This window comes from Pungitius pungitius, chromosome 8 (genome assembly GCF_949316345.1).
Source record: "Pungitius pungitius chromosome 8, fPunPun2.1, whole genome shotgun sequence".
NCBI lineage: Eukaryota > Metazoa > Chordata > Actinopteri > Perciformes > Gasterosteidae > Pungitius > Pungitius pungitius.
The window spans coordinates 2,378,826-2,402,632 of record NC_084907.1 but is presented as its reverse complement, the minus strand read 5'-3'; the positions used below and the strand labels follow the sequence as shown (position 1 = coordinate 2,402,632).

Below are 23,807 nucleotides of genomic sequence, written 5' to 3'. Positions count from 1 at the left end.
AGGGATGATTAATTACAGCAAGCTGCCGCCCGCCCGATTAAATATTGCCACTCGTGCTTTGTGTGTAGAGGAGGAAGCGGCTAAAGGGCTCCGCAGAGCGCCGGGCCAACGTTTGCGGATTCGGGCGCATCCGCCAGAGATTCGTGCCCCTTCACCTGCGCCGCTGCTGACCCCCCCCCGAAACGCGCCCGACGCAGCCAAGAAATGCTCCGAGCTCCATGCACGTGAATGCATGCAGCGCGTTGTTGCATTGTTGACTCACCCAGCTCCGGCTTTCGCAACCCCGAGATACGCGACGTCAACATCGTCACCAGACGTCGCGTCAACATCCGCAGTGGTTTGCGCCACGGGCCGCGGGGACATTTACACGAGTGGATTTTGAAAAGGTTGGAAAAATGACCTTTTCATAACACGCCAAGCAATTAACCTGTGGACGTCAGAAGGCTCCGTGAAGGCTCTTCTGCTATGAACAACTCAAAATGTTAATTAAATGGCCGGGTGCACCCTGTCCCTAATTTCGCTTCATCAACGCAAAGCTTGAGCGAGCGCTTATGCCATTCACTTCATAACGCGCCTCCGTGGTCGCTGCGACGCGATCAAGACTCAAAGGGAAAAAGGGGGGCCTGTTTCCGTCTTCACAACCATGACGACAACCAAAAAAAACCTGAGAGCGAGGACCCGAGCGGAGCTCAGGTTGAGGAGCACGCCGCACTCGTTAGCGTGTTGCTAGCAGCTCGCTAACAGGCATTTCCCAACAAATGCTGAATGAGAGTACGCTTTTAAAAAAAAAATCATAAAAGTGTGGTTAATTTAATAAAGACACGTGAGGTGGCATCTTAATCTGCTCCAATCATTCAAAATGAAGTGGAGAAATGTCTTGAGTCAGTGAGGAAGTCGGTTTGTGTCGTCACACCCGTGGTTCTGAGCGGGGGGGGGGGGGATTTTTTCTTTCCTCCAGATGATTTCTGGGACCCGGACTCGTGCAGACGTGTGACACTGGGCTCGCAACCAGTGCGGACCCTGTTGGTGCTGGACGACTCGTGTGTGGGCGAGCTGTGGGAACTCGGTGACGGCGGTGGACGTCTCCAGCCTCAGCACTCAGGTAAACCACCGAATCATCGCTGCGGGGGGGGGGGCATGTTCTGTGAACATGACTGAGTGACTTCATCCACCAAGTGATTATTATTAATGCATCCAAGGTAAATGAAGATTAAAAAAATCAGAGAATATTCTTGGAGTGATCATTTACAGAATTCCGATTTTTTTTGTTTTTTTACAGAGTTCAGCTGTAATTAAGCATTTCTGAAACTCTTGTTTGATATCATTTCTTTACCAGAAGGCTTTAAGGCGATTTGTTATATTTCCTCCATCGCTGCCTACAAGGTCGAACCCGGGCCAGCTCCCCAGCTGCTAAGTATTCCAGGTCTTTGCGTGTTTTGAAGACGCAAACGGATGACAGAGAGCGAGCGAGCGCCCAGGACGAGCTACTTTATTTATGTGTTTGCTTGTTTGTTGTTTTTTTTTCTTTTTTCTTTCCGCGACGTCTGAGGTAAAAAAAAAAAAAAAAATCCGCTCCTTTTCATTTTCTGAAAAGATTTATGCACGCGGCCCGAGAGAGCCCGGCGTTGTAATCTGTGATGCCACGAAGATTTACTGCCTGCAGCCGCGCCGCGGACAACCAGGCAAACAAACTCCAATAAGCCTCATCCGACTGCAGCGCCGCGACGCCATTATCTGCACCGCATCCTCCCGGGTGTCGTCTGCGTGTCACGCTTTTCATTTCTGTGTAGTCATTCTTCGAGGTGTTCACGGTGGGGAGGAGGAGGAGCAGGAGGAGGAGGAGGAGGAGGAGGGGGGGGGGGGGGGGGGGTCATTAGAGGTGGACGGGGGTGGGGGGCGCCTCCCGGCTGTGGTAGACAATAATGAATGACGGACAAGCTCTTCAGGGTAATGTTAATATGGTGTTCAGATACCCGACTTGCAAACCATTAGCGTTTAATTATAGCTCCCAGATGTGATTGCGCTTGGCGGCGTTAATGGCTTCTGTTGGAGGGGAGGGGGGGGGGGGGGAAAGGAGCAAAGCTTGGATAAAACGCAAGTATGACATGGAGGGATATCAAGGTGAATCCGTGCACGTTCTTCCCTGTTAAAACGAAGAGCAGACGCAGTCGTGGCGATCAGGGCCCGAGACAGCTACTTACCCAGCATACAGAGCGAGGACCGCGTCCCACCCGCCGCTGCCCCCCCCCCCCCCCCCCTCCTCCGGTGACACGAGCTTAATCAGCCGAAGGGCCGCGGCGGCCGAGGCCACAGTTCTGGTTGACTGTAGCTCCCTCGGAGCTGAGCAGGTCAGCAGTTACTTCTCTTCCTCCTCACTAATATGTACTCAAGGGTGGGGGGGGGGGCTCCGCCGTCTCTGCACCTGTTGCATCAGAAATGAAGCGGAGCGAGGCTACAGCGGTCGCCGGCTCCACTTCACTCACACCTCCCCCCCCCCCCCCCGCGGATGTTCACCATTTTGTCAAATTTACCACGCTTTTGAATTCACGCCCCCCCCCCCCCCCTAAAGCTTCACAGTCGATGCTTTGATGACACGGCGCTATCTAATAGAACCTTTCCGGTCTGTTTCGGGTAAACGCAGCTGGGCGCTAACTATGTGCTGTGTGTGTGTGTGTGTTCTCAGCTTTGTTATTGATTATGTACACTCCAAGGGGGAAGAGGGGGGGGGATTCATACAAAACATCTGTAATAGAGAAGTGTTGCAAAAAACAGGGAGCGATTTGAAGATAGAGATCCCAAAACCATCGCTGAGCCCGATGTCTGAATGTTCTAGTTTTCCCCAAAGTGGTGGACTGAGACGGTCAGCTGACCACCCATGTCAGTGCTAAATGGACCATACAGCACTTTTCTAGTCACTCAAAGCGCTTTAACGTGACATCATTCACCCATTCACACACTGATGACACCTGCCCATCAGGATCGGCCGGGCCTCGAACCACCGACCCTTCTGATTGGAACTAAGAAGGTCACTCGGGTTCGTCCCTCTTTGGTCCTGCATCTGTCCCGCTGGTTTGCACTGAGAAGAGACGGATGCGGTGCGCACAGTCCACGCCCCCCCCTCCGCCCCCCCCCCCCGCAGGAGAAAGGCATCCGCTCTCCACCTTCTCACAGTAAACACCGTCCGTGTCCTCCAGCGAGAGGAGGCCACTCATCGAATGTGAAATTCGATTTGAGCTGATTAATGTGTAATCGTAAGTAAAACTGTTAAATGATTTCGGGCCACGTGAGGAGCACGGTGGCAGCAGGAATCGTGGCATTCCATGACAACTTGGAGGGAACTTAATTGGGGAGAAAATGAGAAAAATCTCAACAAATAAAAGATTTTGTCGCCCAGCAGGGGCTGATTTGAATGTAATTATAGTGCTTTGTGCATTGTTTGTGTGATTTTTCTACGTGCTTTTACATTTCAGCATTATGTTCAGTGCATCTCTGCTTGATTTGTGATAAATTTGCTATAATTGCCATCTCTCCTTCACGTGGAGGTTCTCTCACCCAAAGCCTAACACAGTGGGACTTGGATCAATACTTACCGGATCATTACTATTCCTTGTCCTCCGCTCCGGGGGGAGGACAAAGACTCCGTGTCACCTGGTGTGTAATGAAGGACTAATGAGCCGCTGGGACCCAGCTGTGGTGTTTTTGGGCGTTTCGGCTGCAAAGGGCACATTACTAATGTCAAGCTTCACTGGCCGGAATCCGCCGGCGAACACCGGGGGCGCTTGGCTGAGGGCAGCCAGTTGGGGCTTGTACTTGTCCCACATTTGACACCAAGCGACAAGCTTTTTCAATTTCGTTTGCCCCCCCTCCGCTCCCCCCCCTCACCGGTGAAATGTCTGGGGACTTCAAGTTTGCGGCATTGGCTCGAATGGGAACTGCTTTTCTTTGAAAATGAAAAGTTTCCTCAAGTCAACGATTTTAAATACGTTCCGTACATATTCCAATTAAACAACGCGCCGTGCATGTGGCTTCCCAGAGAGCCTTGCAGGTGGCTTCCAGGCATATGGCGAGCAAGATGGCAGCATGACAGCCATCGACGAGCTGCTCTCAGCATCTTTTCAAAGCCTCCACGCTTGGTAATTATTAACGTGATCATCGCGCAGCATTTACAGCGCGCCGTCGCTGTATCTGACGCTTGGAATGGCTTATTTGTGGTGAGACGTGTGCCTCTGCTGTCGTGGACGTTGGGCTCCTCTTGAAAAACAAAGCAGACGCCCTCCGATGAGGAGTCAATTAACAGAGGAAGCACATCAAAGGCTCAACAAAGGAGGACCCAGTGGCAAGGGCGCGCAAACAGGTGGTAATCCCTGCGCGCCATTGCACTTGTGTTTGTAAGAGGGGAGGGGGTCATAGGAGGTGGGGGGCGGGGGGGGGGGATTCTAATTTTCACTCACCGACTAATTGACCAGCCGCGTGCAGCTCGTGCACTCTCAGTGATATGGGTTCAGAGACGATGCCCAAACCAGCCCGTGTCACGCCTCGGGGGGCGGGGGGGGGTGGGGGGGGTGGGGGGGGGGGGCGGTGCATGCCTTGCCATGATAAGGATCATTGCATTTGTTTCAAGCTGCTCATTAAGCATTAATTAAAGCCGTGTGCCTGAAACTCTCTTTTTCCATTTTTTTTAAACGATAGAAGCCAAGAGAAGGTCTCTGTAAACGCTGTAAAAGGAGAATTTTCGGAGGCACAGTTGAATTATTTGGACTTTGGTTACATCCACAGCATCCGCGTTTGGTCCTGATGAGGCCGCACCCCCCCGCCCCCCGGGATCAATTCCAGACTCCAACTCTGCTGTCAAAACTAAACTATGGTCTATTGTCGTATGGATTGGTGAAAAAGTGTTTGATTTCACGCTTTTCCCCTAATTGGACAGAATTTGATGAACAAACTGATGAATTCATCATTGTTCATCACCTATTTTGGCCATTTCCTTTTCGTTTTGATGATTTAAAAAAAATGTTGTGGTAATGAACCTGGATGCAGTCTTTGTTCAGATGTGGCAAGAGAACACAGCTTCACCGGTTTGATTCTTCCCATTCCAGACGTTCGAGGTCCACCCCGACCCCATGATCAGCGTGGCGCACATGGCGTGCGCCGGCGGCGGGGTGTGGATGGCGTTCTCCGAGGGTTCCTCCATCCGCCTCTTTCACACCGAAACCCTGGAGCTGCTGCAGGAGATCAACGTGTCGACGCGCTCCGCGCTGCTGAACCCCGGTAAACACACGACCTCGCTTTCCGCCGAGACGCTGCTGCTGCACCACAATTGTGACAATTTATTGTTTAAGGATCGCACACAACAGTTTTATCTTTGTCTTTTGTTAAACTGCAGCAATCAGTGGGCACCAATTAGATGCTGGTGGTGCTCTCTTACCCACAATGTTATTCTGGGCCTGTGCATGTCGCCCCCTCGGGGGGGGGGGGGGGGGGGGCTCGTTCTCCAACCCCCAACCCCCAGGCCTTCACTAAGCCGTAATAGAGCCATGGTTTGAGAGATAGGTGTTAATAAATAAGAATTAAAGTAGTTGAGGTGCGGTAAAATAGGAGCCTTCAAGTTTTTCCTCTTTCAAAGGGTTCCCATGGAAACCGTCCTGTCTCTCTTTAGATGTCCGCACTTCATGCCCATTTACCTCTTTTTTTTTTCTTCTTTTTTTTCTGCATGTGCCTCCCCACTTATCCTCACCTTTTTAGTGAATATTCTTCTACCCTTTTGTCCCACTTTCCTCCCACTTCATCTCATCCGCAGTGGCGTAAACTTCGCTCGGCTCCCCTCCGCAGTCCGCTATGGGATGTTTGGCTCCCTTCGCCCCGATGAAATATTTATCAGCGCGAGAGGGTGTTCACCTGGAAGCGTCTAACAAAGCTACAGCGCGGCTTTCCATAAACGTATGGCGGCTCGTTCGGCCCAACGAAGAAGCCGCTTTTTGTGCTTCAGCAAACGCTGACTCTGTAAAACATCAAACAAAACTGCTAAATTATACCATCATTTGTTCAAATTTGGTTGAGAATAATAATAAATACAATATACGTAGATATTATTGCGTCAAAAGAGAATAGATATAAGCGAGGGAATTGTGAACCCCCAAAGCTATTTATTATATAGAAATACATTCATTTATAATGTATTTAAATCATACATTTTTTATCAGAACGATGTGTTTGATGCAACTCACCGCTAAAAATGACAACACAGTTAACATGTTACAACGGAAAACATTTTTGGGCGGTTTGAACTCACTTGGGGGTGGTTGAAATTATATTTAGTCAAAGTCATTGTGAAGCATTTCTGTCCATTATAATTCTGAGGAGTAAAATTGTAACGGGCAGAAATTTCCAGTAGAGATGCGTCCGGACCATCCCGTCCCGTTTCTCTGAGCCACAGCAGAAGGTGATTGATGTATTTAGAGCACTGCTCCAGGTTTTCTCTTGTTGAGTTGAGGGAAGAAAAAACAAAGAATACCGAAACATGAACGTGCTTTACACGACAAACCTTTCTTCTCCCGATCAAAGTATGTCTTAAAGGATAGAGCACACTGACCCAAAGGTCACCTGCACCCGGAATCCAAAGAGGCTGGCGAACCTCAAGGCTCGACCCGGGAGGGGGGGTGGGGGGGGAAGGGAGAGTTGCTCGGCTCATGTCGTCACGGAGCACAAAAGGAAGAGGATCTCTGACTTAAGCTGCGCTTTGTGGAGCTCACCAGAGAAAAGAGGGATTCTCTCCATCAACGAGTCCCACGACATATGGCCCTCGATGTAATTTAAACCCCAGATGCAGTAAAACCACAGAGATGCCTTTAATACTCGGATCCTCCAAAATGAAGTCCTACGTGACAAATCACACGAGAATCGACGATGTGAGCAGGTGACGGACAGTCAACCCACCACCGTGACCCTCCCGGGTCTCCCACCTAAAAGCCCCGCCCCTCTGAATACCACCCCACCCCCCCCCCACTCTCCCTGCACGGCGAACGCAATTAATTAAGGACGCCGTCGAGCTGCCGGTGCAGATCATCAGAACACGAGCGTGACGCAGAGCAAACAAACATGTAACTACAGCTCCTCCGCGGAAACGAGCGCCCCCCCCCCCCAGCAACGATCGCGGGGGCCCGCTGGTGTAATTCAATTATGGTCGACGTGGATATTATGGTAAATGGCTCCATAGATAACTAGGCCGCGGTGGGATCCCACAAAACGGAGGGACCGGGGGGACAGGAGTGCAAAATAAAACCCCTTTTGTTGAGTGGAAACAAAGGACGTGCATTTCATCCTTCCTCCGTCCGCTGGTGCAGTGCAGCCGTACACTTTTCTGCTTTGGGGGGGGGGGGGAAAGGCTTCGCAGCGCAACACAACAAAACAAGCTTGCATCACGCTCGCAGGCAACAATGATGCACTTTTTATACCCAGAAAATGACTGCCAGAGAAAGCCCAAATTGCTGGGTTTTTTCGCGGTAATAGAGAACTTCAATGAGGCCCAAAAAAGAAGGCCTTTCCCTTCATGGAACTGGATATTTATGCCCCTTTTTCCTTGATCAATTCAACAGAACTTCTGTGTGTAAGCAGCAAGAAACTTGATATTTTAAAAACCACTTCAAAACTCCTTTCAGTCAGTCTGCCCCCCAAGTAGAGTAGACAAATCCACTGCTTCATAATCTCACGTCACATGCTGCGCGTGTGCTGAACTCGTCAAACACAGATATCGATCACGGAGCTCAACGCTGACAACCAGAGTTTACTTCTTTCATCATGCCGCACAGCTGCCAACCCCCCCCCCCCCCCCCGTACGAATGAAATAGAAGGAGTTCATAATTCACTCTCTCACAAGATGGACCAGGCAGCCCATCGTTTAGTCGACCGCAGCATGTGACCTGTGGCGCCCTACAGGTGCAGGTGTGAGAAACTCCATCTGCGTCTTGTGTCAACGTTTCTTCTTCCTCTTTGCAGGTCAGAAGAGCTTCCGGGTCACCAGCCTTCTGATTTGCCAGGGCCTGTTGTGGGTGGGCACGGCCCAAGGCTTCATTATCACGCTTCCCGTTCCCAAACTCGAGGGCATCCCCAAAATAACAGGTACACGGCCTGTTGGTGAGGTCACACACACACACACACACACACACACCCACACACACACACAATGTTTCAGGGTAATTAAAAAGAAATAACTGCCCTTTTTGTTTCGTTAGTTTCCCACAAACTTGACCTCGTGACCTCGTCCCAAGCTGGAAACCACAGGGTTCAGCTAGTAGCCGCGCGGACTCCCCGACCTCGGCGGTAGCCGGTGACCTTTCGCCCGTACGTCTTGTATGTATTTACACGTGGTGTGTGTCGTCCCGTAGGAAAGGGGATGGTCTCCCTCAACGCCCACTGCGGGCCCGTGGACTTCCTGGTGGCCACCAGCAGCACTCTGTCCCCCGAGCTGCTGAAGAGGGATTCGCTCGCCGACGGCCCGGACTCGGCCCTCGGCGGCGAGGACCGCAGCGACGCCTCCTCCTCCCAGGAATCCCTGCAGCACTCCTCCCGGGGCGAGGGGCGGGGCAAAGGGCGCGGCGTCCTGCTGCAGTACAAGCTGCGCTCCACCTCGGCGCTGCCCGGGCAGCCGCTGACGGCGGGGGGGGGCGACGCGGCGTCCGACTCCTCCCTCGAGTCCCTGGAGCACAGCGTGGAGGACGGATCCATCTACGAGCTCAGCGACGAGCCCGAGACGACGTGGGTCCGGGGGCGTCCGTGCGAGCGGGACGGGGGGCGCAGGGACAGGGTGGTCTCCGCGGCGGTCATCTCCGGGGGGAGGGGCTTCCGCCGGCTGAAGGAAGGAGCGGCGGCGGCGGATGCAAGCGGAGACGGGTTGGAGAACACTCTGATGGTGTGGCAGCTGCCGCTGACGGTGTGAGGGGGGGCCGCGCGGAGGACTCGTGTGTAACGCCCCCCCCCCCCCCCCCCTCTCCCCCCGGCGCCTTTGGTTGAGTCCGCCATGCTCCGCGGAGCTGGAGATGGGCATCGTGTGTCTGCTCCAGCGGGGGAGAGATCCCATCTGCTCGGAGCTGAACGCCGGGGGGGGGGGGAGGGGGGCGTCACAAAGCACACGAGGCATCACTTTATTAGTGCCGCGTCCCGGACAATGTGAACGTAAGAGACCTTCCTTTTGTGTCTCAAAATTGAATCCGTGCTCACCTTAAAAAAAAAAGGATTTCCCCCCCCCCCCCCGGGTCTCGGCGGCAGCTGTTGCAGAGGTGATTTTTGGTTACAGTAGATGAGTCGCCTCCAAAGGGATCGCACAACGCCTCCCAGAAACCACTGCTTCGGAAAAAAAACTAAAGTTACGATGGTTTGGATTGAGCCATATTTGCACAGATTTATTTGGGTAAAAGCCACTGCTTCTACAGTGTTACCGCCCTGTGAAGGCCCGGGTGATGTCACACAGCAACAAACTGTCACATGATGAGATAAAAAAAAAGGCTTCTTTGTATCCGCAGAGAAGAAAGGCACCGATGATCACGTTTACGTTGGTTGTAATTAAAGATCTAAATTACCGGTAACACACAGATGTGTTTGATATCCTCCATCAGCCAGGAGATATGTATATTTATATATATATATATAAGAAGATATCACCTGGGTCCCATCAGCACTTCTTATTATTACTTGGATTTGAATGCAAATATTAATGTTAATGATACAAATGAGGTAAATATATCTCGTCATGCCATCTCCATTTGATGGTCTTTGATCCGACCGGCCCTTTAAAAAACGCTCCACTTTAACCACTTTAAATGACTCAACAATGTGTCGCTACTGGGCTCCGTTCAGGTTTCTTTCTACTGATGAAATGAAAATGGATCACGTTGGATTGGCGCCGTAAGCAGAAGCAGTCAGAGGCCCTGTGTGGAGCGTTCTGTTCACTTTATGACTCTTTTATTTAAATTGCTGGTAGCACAGGGCTGTAAACGTGGACTATTGACACGGCGTGCGTCAACACAAGAGATGTGTGCATGTATTTCACGGCGTGCTTAGCGGGTAGGCGTAGCGAGTAGCCGACTAGGAAGACCTCTCAATGAACAGAGTGAAGGTTATTATGGTATGTCGTTCTTCTCCATCGCTACCTCTATTCAGCGCATTCCAGCACAATCTCGTCTCATCCTTCCAGGCGGATGAAGCGGGAATATTCATGTTGTGTGCGTCCCTGAGGCAACATCGAGGTTCATCTCTCCTTCTCCCCCCACTGCTGCAGCAGCTCAACCCCCCCCCCCCCCCCCCCATCGGCTGCAGAAAAGTACAAAAACGACCGCGTGAACTCTGGCGCGGCGTCGTCTCCACGTGATGTCGCAAACGTGAACTCTTCTAATGCTGCTGGAGCCACGGTCACCAAAACCACCACCTCAACGCAAAGTGTGTCCCCGTGTCAAAGTGTTTTGGTGCCATTTGGTGGACATTGACTCATGAACAGGTGTCCTCCATGCACTGAATGTGAATACTTCTAAATGAACGTACTGTGCTACTAATGTAACCTGCAGACTGTAACAGTGTGGATGTTTTAAATGAGACTGTAGAAGACATTTTGTGCAATTTAACAGAGAATCTCCTTTAATGAAACCTCAAGTCTTATTATTTTTTGATTTGGCCATCATTTTTGGTAACATAATCTCATAATATTAATAAAAACAATTTAAAGGAAGAGAAGGAACAAAAACAGTCACATGACCAAACAGTCATTTGATATTCGGGCTTCTTTTGGAAGAAAAACCCCAGGATTGCATTACGTGTTATAACCCAACAGGAATTACAGTATTATGCTCATTTCCATTCGGTTCAGTTCTTGTGAGGTGTTACGTGTCTGAACAATGTCTAACAAGATTATGCCGAATTAAAAAATATATTTAAACCGTTTGATCTGATTCTGAAACTTCGGATGCCGTAGTTCACGTGCAGCGTCACTATGCTCATGATGGCGATTCTTCTGTTTGTTTGTGTCCCAAACCCCCCCCCCCCCCCCCATTGGTCGCTGTACTCCAGTTAGGCCTTTAAACGACGGCCATTGAGACTTGGCCTCGTCGTACCCTTCATTCCTCGTGTCCTTCATCCTCGGGATCCATCCTTAAGTCGCCGCTGGCGCGGTGCACTTCAGTGGGATTGTGGGAAGTGATCTCCAGCTGCAGGTGAAAACACTCAGAGGAAACACCATGCCCCCCCCCCCCCTCCCCTCGCCCTCTCCGCCTGTCTTTATCTATATCTCGTCGGGTTCCTTCACCCCCCCCCCCCACCTCCCCCAACAGGTGTCGAAGAGCTGCGGGCGGAATATGAATCCGACATCCGACTCCACAAGGGGCAGTCAGGTCACATAAAGCCCCCCCCCCCACACTTCTGTGCTGAGCGTGCCAGATGGAGGGACACGTCATCCTCAGCAGCAGCTTAGCCAATCAGAAAGGTCGACGGGGAAGGCAGCCGCAGCGTTGTGAGATGACGTTAAATCTCCGCCGTAGCTTCATGAAAATCACCTTCCATTCACTTTAATTGCTGTGACCCCAAAATCACAAAGTGGCCTCCAGGGGTTTCACTTGAAGCTGCGTTTTTTTTTTGGACGGGGGGGGGGGGGGGGGGTCATCGGGTTCTGGGCTGCTGTTTCCACGTCTCCTCGTCCTCTGTAGCTGTGTGTGATCCAGCCTTTGTTTACTTCTGCTCTTTGTAGTTTTTCTTACCTTTTACCCCTTTTTTCTTTTTTTGGCCTCACGGCGCCCGACTTGCAGACCTGCATTTGGCCACAGGAAGCTGCTGAAGGGGTTAATACTGTACCGAACTGAATAGTAACAAAGCAATGCTGAATTGCTCCTTGTTCTTGGGTCAGCAGTAAAGCATTTCCTCACCTGGAGGCAACACACCCCCCCCCCCCAAAAAAAAAGAATCAGGTGCCGGAACGCTGTGCAAGCGTTTCACGCTCAAGACTCAGCACAAGTAAGTGGGCCTTTTTTTTCCTTCTTTTTCTGTGGGACTCCAAGAAGAAAAGCTTTTTCTGAACCTTTCCCTGGATATTTTCTGCCAATTAACCCCCCCCCCCCCCCCTCCCCCTCCTTCCCCTCAGGAGAGATTTGCCTATCTCGAGCCCCAGCTTTGTGCCTGTGCGGCTCGCGGCGTCCCTCTCTCTCTCTGTGCGTCTCAGGTATAATTTGCACGCCGCGCTCAGGTCCGCGCGGAGGCGGGTGAAGTCTGAAGGTCTCCCTCTTTTATCGTCCCGCCTCCTAAAAGACGGCCATATTTGCATCGCCTTTCATTTCCTGCTCGGCATCGGGGGGGGGGCGATAAAAAGGGAGGCCGAGCGAGCCTCGCAAACCTCGGGTGACAAAGCGAAGAGGTAGCTAATGATTAGCATAGGGGGTGGGGATGGGGGGGGGGGGGGGGGGGGCTTGGTGTCGGATTGTGTAGCAGTACCCAGTGAACCCCGGCAAAGAAAGTCAAATCTATATTTTGATAGATGTTGTTTTCCGGTTCACCAAACTCCCAGAGGCCTAGAATGCCCCCTCCCACCCCCACCCACCCTTCGACCCCCCCCCCTCCACGGCAGCACAGTGCTCACGCTGCTCTCATAGCTTTTTGTTTTGGGAATGCTCTCAGCGTCGCTCACTGTTTTATTTACTTTACCCTTTTTAATGATGCAAGAGATTAATGAAATTTTGATCAGTTTACATTATTCAACCTGCCCCCCCCATCGGCCCCGCCCCCCCCTCTCCAGCAGGGCGAGCGATCTTCTTAATGCCGTGACACCGTGCCTGTATCGACTCGGTACGATTTCACTCAATATTTATCCCTTTGTCCATCCACAGAGGCAGTGAAAAGCTTTTCTAGTGCTGCGTAAACAAGGCCAATAACGCTCTTACTTTGACACTTCCTTCTGCCCCAAGACCTCGAAACACATTCCTACACAACTGTCTATTCCCTCTCTTGTTTACTGATGTATGTATAAACCTCGTTCACATGCACAGAAAACTGTGTCTTATTTCCTCAGACTGAAGGGTGACCTTCACTTCCTCTATTGCTTTAAAAGCCTCTGCTTCTCTCTCAGAGGGACCTCTGTGGAGAAGATAACGCTCCTTTTGATGTTTCTACGGCGAACGTCTCTCCGACGGCTCAAACAAAAGGACGACGTTCAGCATTCAGGAAAATGACGCGCTGGAGGCGCCTTTAAAACCACCTGCGGATCAGAACACGACGTTCACACCGTTTTTCGGGCATCATCTCAAACGATGTCTCTCATCTCGCCTGCTCGACACACTGATGCAACACTTTCATCACCTGCAGGGGGCGGGACCACGGGAGCTGAGAGATAGTCCTTCCAAGCTCGTATTAATGATGTTTTCAGTGTTTTGACGCACAGCAGTCGGGTCCAGATTACACATTCTCTCTCTCTCTCTCTCTCTCTCTCTCTACGGCACAGTACCTTTAAGTGCTGTTTCCTGCCGCCTGGCAGATGGCGGCTATTAAAACACATTTTCATTGTCTGATGGTAAATAACGCAGCCACGTTTAATACGATGTAGCTTCTCCTTAGGCAGTGCTGGGATGCAAGAGGAGGTTGTATAGCCATCTTGTCATCAACTTACCGTGCTTGTATAGAGTACTACACACACACACACATATATATATATATATATATATATATATATATATATATATATATATATATATATATATATATTAGGGACAGATGTTTCTCACAGAGCTGCAGCGTGTTGATTCTTGTTTGATTGCATGAGTCAGTCCAGAGTGAAGTGTTAAAAAATAAAAAATAAAATGCCCCGCCACCAGCAAATCAAGTCTGATTTCCAGTCTCACAAAAGGCTACGGACTAACCAGCACCCTTCGCTCATTGAGGGTTCATGGAAATCAGTATCAGCGGTGGGCAGGTAAGATACTTATTCCAAAATGCAAGCCCATCCCCCGTGTTGATAGAAAGAGGAGAGGAGGAGGTTTGGCTTCGCAGGAGGCAGCTTAGACGCTGTCTGTTTTTTTTTTTGGGGGGGGGGTGGACATTCACAGTAACCGGTGATGACAGCTTCTATTTTTACCCCCCTCCTCTGAGAGACGGCCTGAAATCCAGCATTGTCACAGCGGTTTGCCGCCGCGCGGAGGATTCCTGCTGGAAATAACAGGAGAGGAGAAAAGGCTCGATGCAAAGTAACTCAATGATCTGTTAATGCCGTTTAAAGTACGTGAGTACGTCAGACAGACTGGGACAACAAACTAGTTCCTTAAGATGAGGCAGCAAAAACCCTGCTCAAAATGGCTCAACCACTAATTTCTCCTCATTGGAAGCTGTTGAGGTTAAGGACCACTCAGATGATTGGGTGCATTCCGCAGAAGAAGAATCATCTAACATGGTTCACAGGGGCAATCGAGGTGTCAAATACACAAATACCCCCCCCCCCCCCCCATTGCGCCCCGTGGACGCTCTGGTAGAGAAGGTCACCACGCTCAGAATGATGCTCCAACATTTACATTTACCACAATAGCACGACGCGCCCTTCGTCTGAGGGGGGAGGTTTCACCCGTCAGGCCACCTGTCGGCTGTTATTTTGTTGCTTCGCAGACCTTAATACAAAAGATGCACGGAGCGAGCCATCGTTGTTGGACAGAGCTCTTGTTGGGAGACAGACGGGACTGGCTCGTCCTCGTCGCTTGGGGTCCTAGTTTACACCCGAGCAGCAGACAACTGAACCAGTGGCTGTTGAAGCGATGGCGTCGCTGTGTTTCTGTGTGTCTCGTCACCATTGCAGGGTGACCCCAAAGGGATGCAAGTTTAACCGAAGAGTTTTCTTTTAGTGCCCAGGACTTACCGCACCGCTTCGGGGGAACCCGACGCATTTGATAAAATAGGTGGCGAACAGAATAACGCCCCCCCCGAGGGGCTTTTCATTGTGACGGGGACACACCGGGTGGCAGGAGGAGGAAGACGAAACTTGTTTCTATACTCTTCAGAGCTGGTTGATGTGTGTCTTCAACCCTGGTTTTATGCTGACGGAAGATGAAACTCTGCGTCAGGGAGAGTTAAAGGGCCTCAAACCTATTTGTTAAAACTCGACGGGGACAGGAAGCTGACAGGAGGGAGGGACGGGGGACCGTCGGCGGTCGTTAAAGTGAGAATGCAAGTATCCTGTAGGGTGGGATTAGTGCTCAGATGAACGGATTGATTAGGATTCTAGTAGGACACCATATGCTCTTGTTCATGACAACAGCACTTTTGGTCCAGACTGAAATATCTCAACGCCATTAGACACACTGGTGATTCCCTGAATATTTCTTGACGTATTGAGTGAAATATCGCAGCATTTTTCCGCTTAAATTAGCAGAAAAATTGGTGCAGACATAAACGGTTTCCAGGCGATTAATCTGAATGACTTTGGTGATCCTCTGACTTCTCCTCAGACGTTTGTGGTTCAGGGTGAAACGTCTAATGACACATGCATTGTGATGAGACTTGGTACAGACACTAATGTCCACTTGATGATTAGCTCCAGCTGTGGTGATGGCCAGGCTCTTTCTCTGACGCCGTAATTGGGTCAAAATTTGAATTTGTCAAGAACTTTGCTTCATGAGACGGACTAATCGCATGTAAAGATTGGAATTATTAGCTTGGGCGTGCTGGTGTTAACGGGCTATTTAGCGGTGGACCTCTGAGTGCCACCGAAATAACATTTAATCATAAAAAGAACCCAATAGAAATGCTAATTTGAGCGGCGCGTCCACGTTTGATTGACAGACCTTTATTCTATCATTGCACTAGTTTTTTTTTCTTCTTTATTCTATCATAGCATAGTCAGGTAAAAGTAGCTTTAGCGTTAGCGCACTCTCTAATGCAGAAAGCCTGAGGAATACATCAGCACCACCATTAAGGCTTGTCAGCAACAATGAGAACCCATCGTCCTCCCATCTAAGAACATGCTCCATCCGTGATGAGGGAAGAATCCTGCAGTGTTTTCATTGTTGTATAAATGTGTTCTTTTTTTTCTTATATTTTAATATAATATATTATAATATATTATATTTTTATATTTTAATATTTCGGCACACTGGAGGAACACAAGCATGAATTGGGTTTGGCCCGAGACAGTTATATAATAGATGCTGAAGGGAATCGCAACCTAATATTTATATATTTATACATGTTTTTTTTTCTTCTCTATAATGTGAACCCGATCCCAGTTGCTACAACTTGAATTTGTGGTATTTGAATGGAAATGCTCGTCTGAATGTGGGACTGCGTGGGAGGCTGTTAGTACACCCGACCAATGCGTATTCATTCAAAACAAGCCTCTACTCCAGTGATAGTGTCATCGCGCGTTGATACATCCCTCAGGGAACTCAAGTGATTACCATGCGGCTCTCAGAAGAGGGAGAGAATAATCATTCTGAGGGGCTGCGACTGGTGATTCGGGTTGACGTCGAAGCCGATCAGCACATCTGCAACGGGTGCATTTCCTCCCCCCCCCCACACCAGAGTGGTTAAAATCTCACTTTCATTCCGTGGGTTCAGACCATCATCAGATGAGCAAGTCTCTCTTCTTGAGGACCACACACGTCTGAGAGAGAGAAGCGTCGGTTGATGCATCGTCAATTTTTATCCATTAAGTGGCATTTCAACATGTGATTTTCCTTGCATTAAGTATCCCCATTTACTTACAGGTAAATTGTGGACGTTTACCGAGTATGAAAAATGTAATACTTCTATGCTATAAGAAGCAGGAAAAGACATTAGCGAGCAAATAGGCCGATCCTATGTTATTTTTTTCATGCCTCTGGGTTGGATTCCTCCTGCAATCAGGTGAAATCACGCAGGTTTACCAGAAACCCCCTGCAGGGACACAACCCCCATCACCACGCTGCTGGACTCCCAGCCCCGTATTACCACTCCAGGGAAGGGAGGACCAGGGGAACTACGACCTGGACGCAGTGCAGGAAACTGCCGGAAAAATGTGGTTGCTTGTGCTTGGGAAACAGTACCACGCGTGTCCACAGGGGGCGCCAGAATCAACGCAGAATAGAAGTCCATTGTGGCAGCTTTAACTTAAACTGTTATTTGAACATATGGTTTTAACGTCATTGCTACCACGAGGTCAACACTGTGTCTACAGTGCAGTCTACACATGATTCATGAATGGATAACTGGTGCAGAGAGAAGATGCAGGCTTTTACCCTGCAGGCCTTCCCTCACACGGAGACCTCTGGTTCCTAGAGGCAAAAATCTAATCACATATTCTCAATGGACCTTTAATATGAAGCCCCCGAAGTGTTAATTCAGCACGAAAGTAAGACCTAGCCTTTTTGTGCTATTTTATTCTAATTAAAAAAAGCTAACCAAGACTGGGAGAATCCAGAAGTGCTAATGCACCAAATGTGTCAACTGAGGATCACCTGCCTCCAGACACTAATGTGCACATTACACATCACTTAAGTGGTCTTTAGTACGAATACACGCTAGACCTTTAATTATTGCATGCAAGAGAGTGTCAAACATTTGATCTGCTGTTAGTCTCTGCGGAAAGGAAGGGTGCTGTTTGATTGCTTTGAAAGCCATTAGTGGTACTGGTAAACTTTGTGCTTTACATCTGAAGCGTATTGCATTCATTGATAAACAGTTACAGTCGCTTTATGCTTTTAGTTTGTTCTTTTTTTAAACTTGTAATGCAGCTGTACATATCTCCATTACTTTACAACAACTGGGATGAATTCAGCTTTTGCCTCAAATGAAAATAATTGAAAAAGATATAACATTGATAACGTTTTTTTCCTGCTTTACCCTGCTGTACCAAAAATGTGAGCTTTTCATTTGAAACCACTCAAAATAACCTGGTAATTTATGCCGTTGATCTCATAGGTTCACACCCCCACAAAACTAGCAGGAGTTTGTTGTGTCGTGAGTGCTGAGAATAACAAACACCGGGTCAATCGTGAGGGAGAGTGTTTAAAAAAAATCCTAATACTGTGAGAAACCTACAATAAATATATACTTTGAGTTTTTTAAGGTTTGATCTTGGGTCTTATATCTCGGAGGATCACGTCGCGGTGAGTTGGAGGCCTGCTCAGTGTCGTACAGGCGCTGACGGCTGCCTGGTTTGCGTTTGGTACCAGATGTCGAGTGACAGCGTTTGACACGCTCGGAATGAGGTCGGGATGCGTCACCATGGAGACGGTTCTGCTGTTTTCCTGCATCACCCTGCGTAACCACGATGTGTATTAGACACGATTGCAGGGCTGCCCTTATCTCACTCTGTCCGTCAGCATCGTTTTTTAGGTTTTTTTTTTTTTGCACACTATCACACTTTCCAGAGCCGGGGGCTACGTCCGTTTTCCACAGTTGACTTAGTGCGACCCTCATTTGGCTCCTTGCTACCACACGGCGGCTCACCGGTGACTCTGCAACCGCCTCCACTCGCCCAGAGGACGATGTGTGCGTAGAGCTCCTTGTGTCATTTGTTAGTGTCTCGTTTCATTTACCGTGTGTTTACACCTGGGACTGTGACGCCGAACGGGGGTCGTGGGGCCTTCACTGAACACCTGTTGCCTCCTGACGGTTCGAAAAGGCAAACGCTCCCAATAACGAGGAACGTCCTGGAGCCATCGTGGCCGGCGCAGTGACCCTGATGGTGGCATCGACACGCGGCAGATGGGACCAGATGGGACTTATTTTGTCATTTCTCTTCATCTCAATGTTCAAGCTTTGTCCCCCCCCCCGCTAATAACTCTCCACTGACCCTGCATCGCTTGCACTGCGATGGCTAACGAAATCTGCACGCATGAAAGAAATGATTTCGCCCCCCCCCCCCCTCCCCCCGTCACACCACCACGAGGAACTACGACTTCGCGCCCTCGATGTCATTGTGATTCACGAGAATATCCGTTGGGTGAATAGAAACACGGGCCGTTTCCATCTCTGATGAATCTCTGCAAAGGCGGCGAAAAGTGATTCACAAGCAAATACGCCCGAGTGAGTGAGTGCATCATTTACAGAGTAGAAAAACTGTATCTTCGTCGTTGTTGTTGTTGTCGAAGGCGCTCCAGCTCCTTTCCGAGGAAGAATTCCATTCATTATTTACCGGAGTTTCGTGGTTTCGGGGAATGTGCCGTAAATGGAGAACATCTACAGTCTACATCTTATCTGTCAAAAAAAAACAAAAAAAACACTGCATGAAGCAGGTTAATGCGGCGACGGTTGCATTCACTCACATTCACACATTGTCAAAACATATCAGACATGTTAAAAGTCACTATAAAACAACACATACATGTGAACTGCGTTGTTTCAGTTTGTGTCGATCCTGCTTTTGTTGTTCATGCAACTCATCCAACCGAATCACTGCTTATTTTTGGGTTTGTATTCGGCATTAATACATTTCTTTGACTTGTTATATTCATTCCCCCACAGGTGAATGTGGGGTAAATAAGCCACTTAAAGAAATGAGATATTATCTCAGGATGAGCCGAAGGTGAATATTAGTTTCTCCTCGGGGTCTCGGTGGTCAATTAAGAATAAACCAATGAGGCTCTGTTAAAGCTGGAGAATGCAATTTATTTTAAAATCATTTTTTTTAATCGACCCGTGACCTTTTGATAAGTATAACCGACACCAGAGGTTCCCCGGTAACACAAGTCTATGCAAATGTCTTTGTAACATCCCATAATATTTGGTTGTGTTGTGTTTTAAACTAGTTTAGTTGTGTAAGGTGAGCAGCTGACACATTACACCGAAGGCGCCTTTTTCCATTTCATGGCGGGAAGTGGCTTTTTTTTTTTTTTTTTCTCCTGTTGTTTGTTCCTGCACCTGTTCTGGAAGTGAGCGAGCAATCAGAGCGCATTCAAACATCCGCTTCCGAGGACCCGGGAGTCGCCTCCCACCCGCGGGCCTGCAGCGCCAGGTAAACCGGCGGGAAAAGGAGCACGTCGACCGCTAGCACCCCCCCCCGCCTCCCCGGTCCTTTTGAATATCTCCCTAATTCTGAGGTATGGTCGACGTTTGTGGTTGGAAAAGCGGTTCCAGCGAAGAGGCAAAACATCTATTATGTACGAAGTATGCACAACGTATGTACACATGCGCACCACTGATGTTTGTCTCTGAATTACCCCCCCCTTCACACACACACACACACACACACACACAGGCACGATTTGTGAACAACGTGGACACTTAAGTCCAACCTGGGCACATGAAAACTGTTAGTCAGTTATCTCTGTCGTGATCCGGGTTCCTCCTTTTTTTGTTTTGTCTTCTTTCCACACACACACACACACACACACACACACACACACACACACACACACACACACACACACACACACACACACACACACACACACACACACACACACAGCTGAAACTGATTAACACACCTCCTCATTCCCATTCATGCTTCCACTCGCCCTAAACGCCCACAGCCGCTTCCCCAAACCAATCAACACTCACACTGATTCTTCACTCACCTGTTTCTGCTTACTTTGTTAATTTGTTTGACTACTTCTAGCCACTGTTTTCTCCACCTCTCTGTCAGACTGTTGTTGAACGCTTCGTCGCTGCGTCACCAGCCCGGCGTTGTCTCTTCGAGACCTCCTTAACCCTGTCACGTCTAGTTGAATGTGTTTTTTCGGAGACTCACCTGTATTCTCTGCCCTGTTCACCTGCTGCCTGTGGAACTCCACTAAGCTGCCAGCTGTGAGTCACCTCGGGAACCCGGGGGGGGGGGGGGTTGCAGATGGTGGCTGCTTTCTGAGGAACGCACTGACTTCAAGTTTGGTTCCGGACTGCGTCTGCTGACGGCAGTCCCCCTCAGTTCTAGTTTGAAGAAATAAAAGATATTTGGCTGTACCTCTGCATCTGGGTTCTCTGTTCTCCACGTAACAATCTCCTATACCAGGGGTTCCCAACCTCTGGCCCGCGTACCGCTACCGGTCCACAGAATTATAATTTTTGAATTTTTATTTTCTTAAAAATGTTGGATTTTGAAAATGGAACGGATTCTCTCCTAATTAAGTGTGCTTTGCACCTTATACAATTGCCCACTACGCGCTGGCCACCAGAGGACAGATATAGCACTTACCTTTAGTGGGTTCGGGGGGGGGGTCAATGCCAGTGAACATCAGGCAGGAGATGAGAGATCTTGGGCTGGTCACCAGTCAGAACAGACGACCAATCACACAAAGAGTTAACCTCAGTCTTTGGACCGTGAGACGCGGGGAGGACATCCATCTCCACGCGCAGAGGACACCAAGCGGGACCTTCTCTCTGGGGAGGGACACACCCACCACCGTGCCAACACCGTTAGTCCTCTTTTCTCTTTACGTGAAGACATTTCTAAGTTTAGTCCCATCTTCAGGACAAACACCTGGAGGTGCAACTCGGCTCCAGGTGTGCAGGAGGTGTGGTTGGCAGTTGGCAACAAACACAGGAAGTTTCAAACGTCCACCTTCAACGTCTCGCACGGCGTCGAGAGACATGAAATGGCAGCAGGCCTTTTGAGGAGTGGGCTCATGAATTCCAACGTGCATTTATTTAATAATAAAGAAGACGGGTGGTGGAGTCCATGAAGATTATTGTTTATGATGCAAAAAATATGTTTTTTCTCTCAAAGTTTCGTGAAGCCCGTGACGTGAGAATGTTCCTGTATTGTTGTGCAAAAGAATTTGTGTGTGTGTGTGTGTGTGTGTAAACACAACCCATAACCCTGCACAGTGAACACTTGTTAAACACTGGACACGGACGCCTCGCACTCTGTCGACTGCCGCGCAGCAGAAACCCATTTCTCCTCTTTCTGTTTCAAAAAAAGCAATTCTGCTCCTGTGCTCGTTTCTTCCTCTCGTCCTGCTCGTGTTCCTCCGTGTTTCTGCTCGCTCTCCAGACACAGCTGACAAACGCGTGAAAAGGAAACCCGGGGGAATCTGGGGAATAGAAGCTTCGTGGAGGAGTTCATCGTTTATCATAAATATTTGAGTCTGCGTTGAGGACCATCGGGGGCTACTTTCCTGCCAGCTGGCCACCGAAGACCTCGAGCCGGCTCCTCTGACGAAAGGCAGCGGTTCTATGGGGGGGGGGGGGGTCCGCGAGGGGCCTCTTGGACTCGCGTGAGACCCGTTTTAAACAAACCAACCCCATGTTGTGCGTGCCAAGTGAAGCCTGAACAGAGCACCCTTGTTAAATGTAGCTCGCGCTTTATCAATAGGATTAAAATGCTGGTATGAAAACACAAAAATGGACTCTCACTGCGTTCTTACTGTGGTTCTGTTATGTCGCCTACTTTTAGTTCTGCACTCATGAGCGACTGCCGGTGGCTTCTGATGGGGATAATTGGACATCACTGTAGCCGGCGGGTTGGTAGACCGTGACCCCCCCCCCCCCCCACTCATCTCATCGAGAACGCATTACCACCGAGCGAAAATTTCATTATGTTTTTGATCTGATCACTCGGAGAACGACAACCCAATTGGAAACAAAAGCATCCCCGATCATCCACCCTTTTCAGATCCTTTTCCAGCCGAGCTGTTAACACCAAAGTGTTTCCTCTGCCCCCCCGCCCCACTCCCTGCCCCCCCCCCCCCCCATGGCTCTCTGCTGATCGGTGTGAACCCTCTCCGTCTGACGGTGTGCTGTCAAAATACAGCACGCATGCGACGATGCTCTGGGTTCTAGTTTGCATGATTCATCGAGCGTCAGTCTGGGTGCGGACGGCGTTGTCGTCAGGCTTCGTGTAACCGGGAGGCAAAGTCCACCGGAAGCCGAGAAGGGAATGGGGGGGGGCAAAATGCGATCTGTCAAATGAATGCGAGAATTTCTCCTTAAGCAATCCCAGGCAAATTGAACCACAATCTTTCCTCAATGAAAACATAATCCAATGCAATAATTAGTTGATGTGATGAATAATACGGGAGATGACCTCGACCCCCCTCCCCCCTCCCCCCCAACCGGGCAATGCACAAGGGAAACATGTGTTTTGACACATAGCTCTGATTTATTTCCTTATTTTGGGGATGAACTGGCCTTTTAGTCAGCAGCTCTGAGCAAAGCAGGTTCTCATGAATGCGGGTTTGTTTCGCGCCGTGGACCCTCGTTTCCATGGAGCCCGGATCGCATTAGGCCAACACCACGCAGTGCCTGTAAATAATGACATTTGAAAAAAAAACTCCACGGCAACATTTCTTTCCTGCAGCGAGGGCTGCGAAATTATCCTGAGTAACCAGGTGGTGATTAACGGGAGAAGACATCGCTGTTGAGTTTTTTTTTTTTGTTTTTTTTCTTCATGTTTTTGGCCTTCTGAGCACCACGAGACAAGCAGACAATCTCTGCCGCGGATATCAGCAACTCGCATCTAAAGGATCCAGATCGATAAATTCACAAATTTCTGTTCAAAGAAAGATGTCATGCATTTTTGTGAAAAACCCTCATGGGCTGACATCATCAATCCTTCCAAACAAAAGGCATCCTCAAAATGAATCAGGTTGAATCTCCTGCCTGCAAAAGGCAAAGGTCGCCAAGATAAAACCACATCAAGAAGTAGTAAAGCCGCCTCAGGAAATTACCTGTTGTTGTTGTTGTTGTAAAAATGCATGTGTAAACTGAGCTGTGTGTGTGTGTGTGTGTGTGGGGGGGGGGGGACATCCTCTCGGCGGCTTTTTGTCCTCCTCGGTGGAAGTTAAATGGCTCTTCAGTGTTCCTGCAGAGCTCATCCCTCAGTGGGTTCCCTGTGGGGGGCGGCGCCTGAACTCAATCCTCCCAACCCCCCCCCCCCCTTCATCACG

General features: G+C 49.5%; 1 protein-coding gene across 1 annotated transcript in view; it reads left to right on the top strand.

Annotated features, from left to right (window-relative positions):
• Positions 1–10,926, top strand: part of arhgef10la (Rho guanine nucleotide exchange factor (GEF) 10-like a) — a 45,504-nt gene extending 34,578 nt beyond the window's left edge. The window contains 5 exon segments of the mRNA XM_062563892.1: positions 840–1,041; positions 1,043–1,102; positions 5,097–5,268; positions 7,993–8,115; positions 8,382–10,926. Of these exon segments, the coding sequence (XP_062419876.1) occupies positions 840–1,041; positions 1,043–1,102; positions 5,097–5,268; positions 7,993–8,115; positions 8,382–8,932 (1,108 nt within the window). The 3' untranslated portion in view covers positions 8,933–10,926.
• The last annotated feature ends 12,881 nt before the right edge of the window (positions 10,927–23,807 follow it).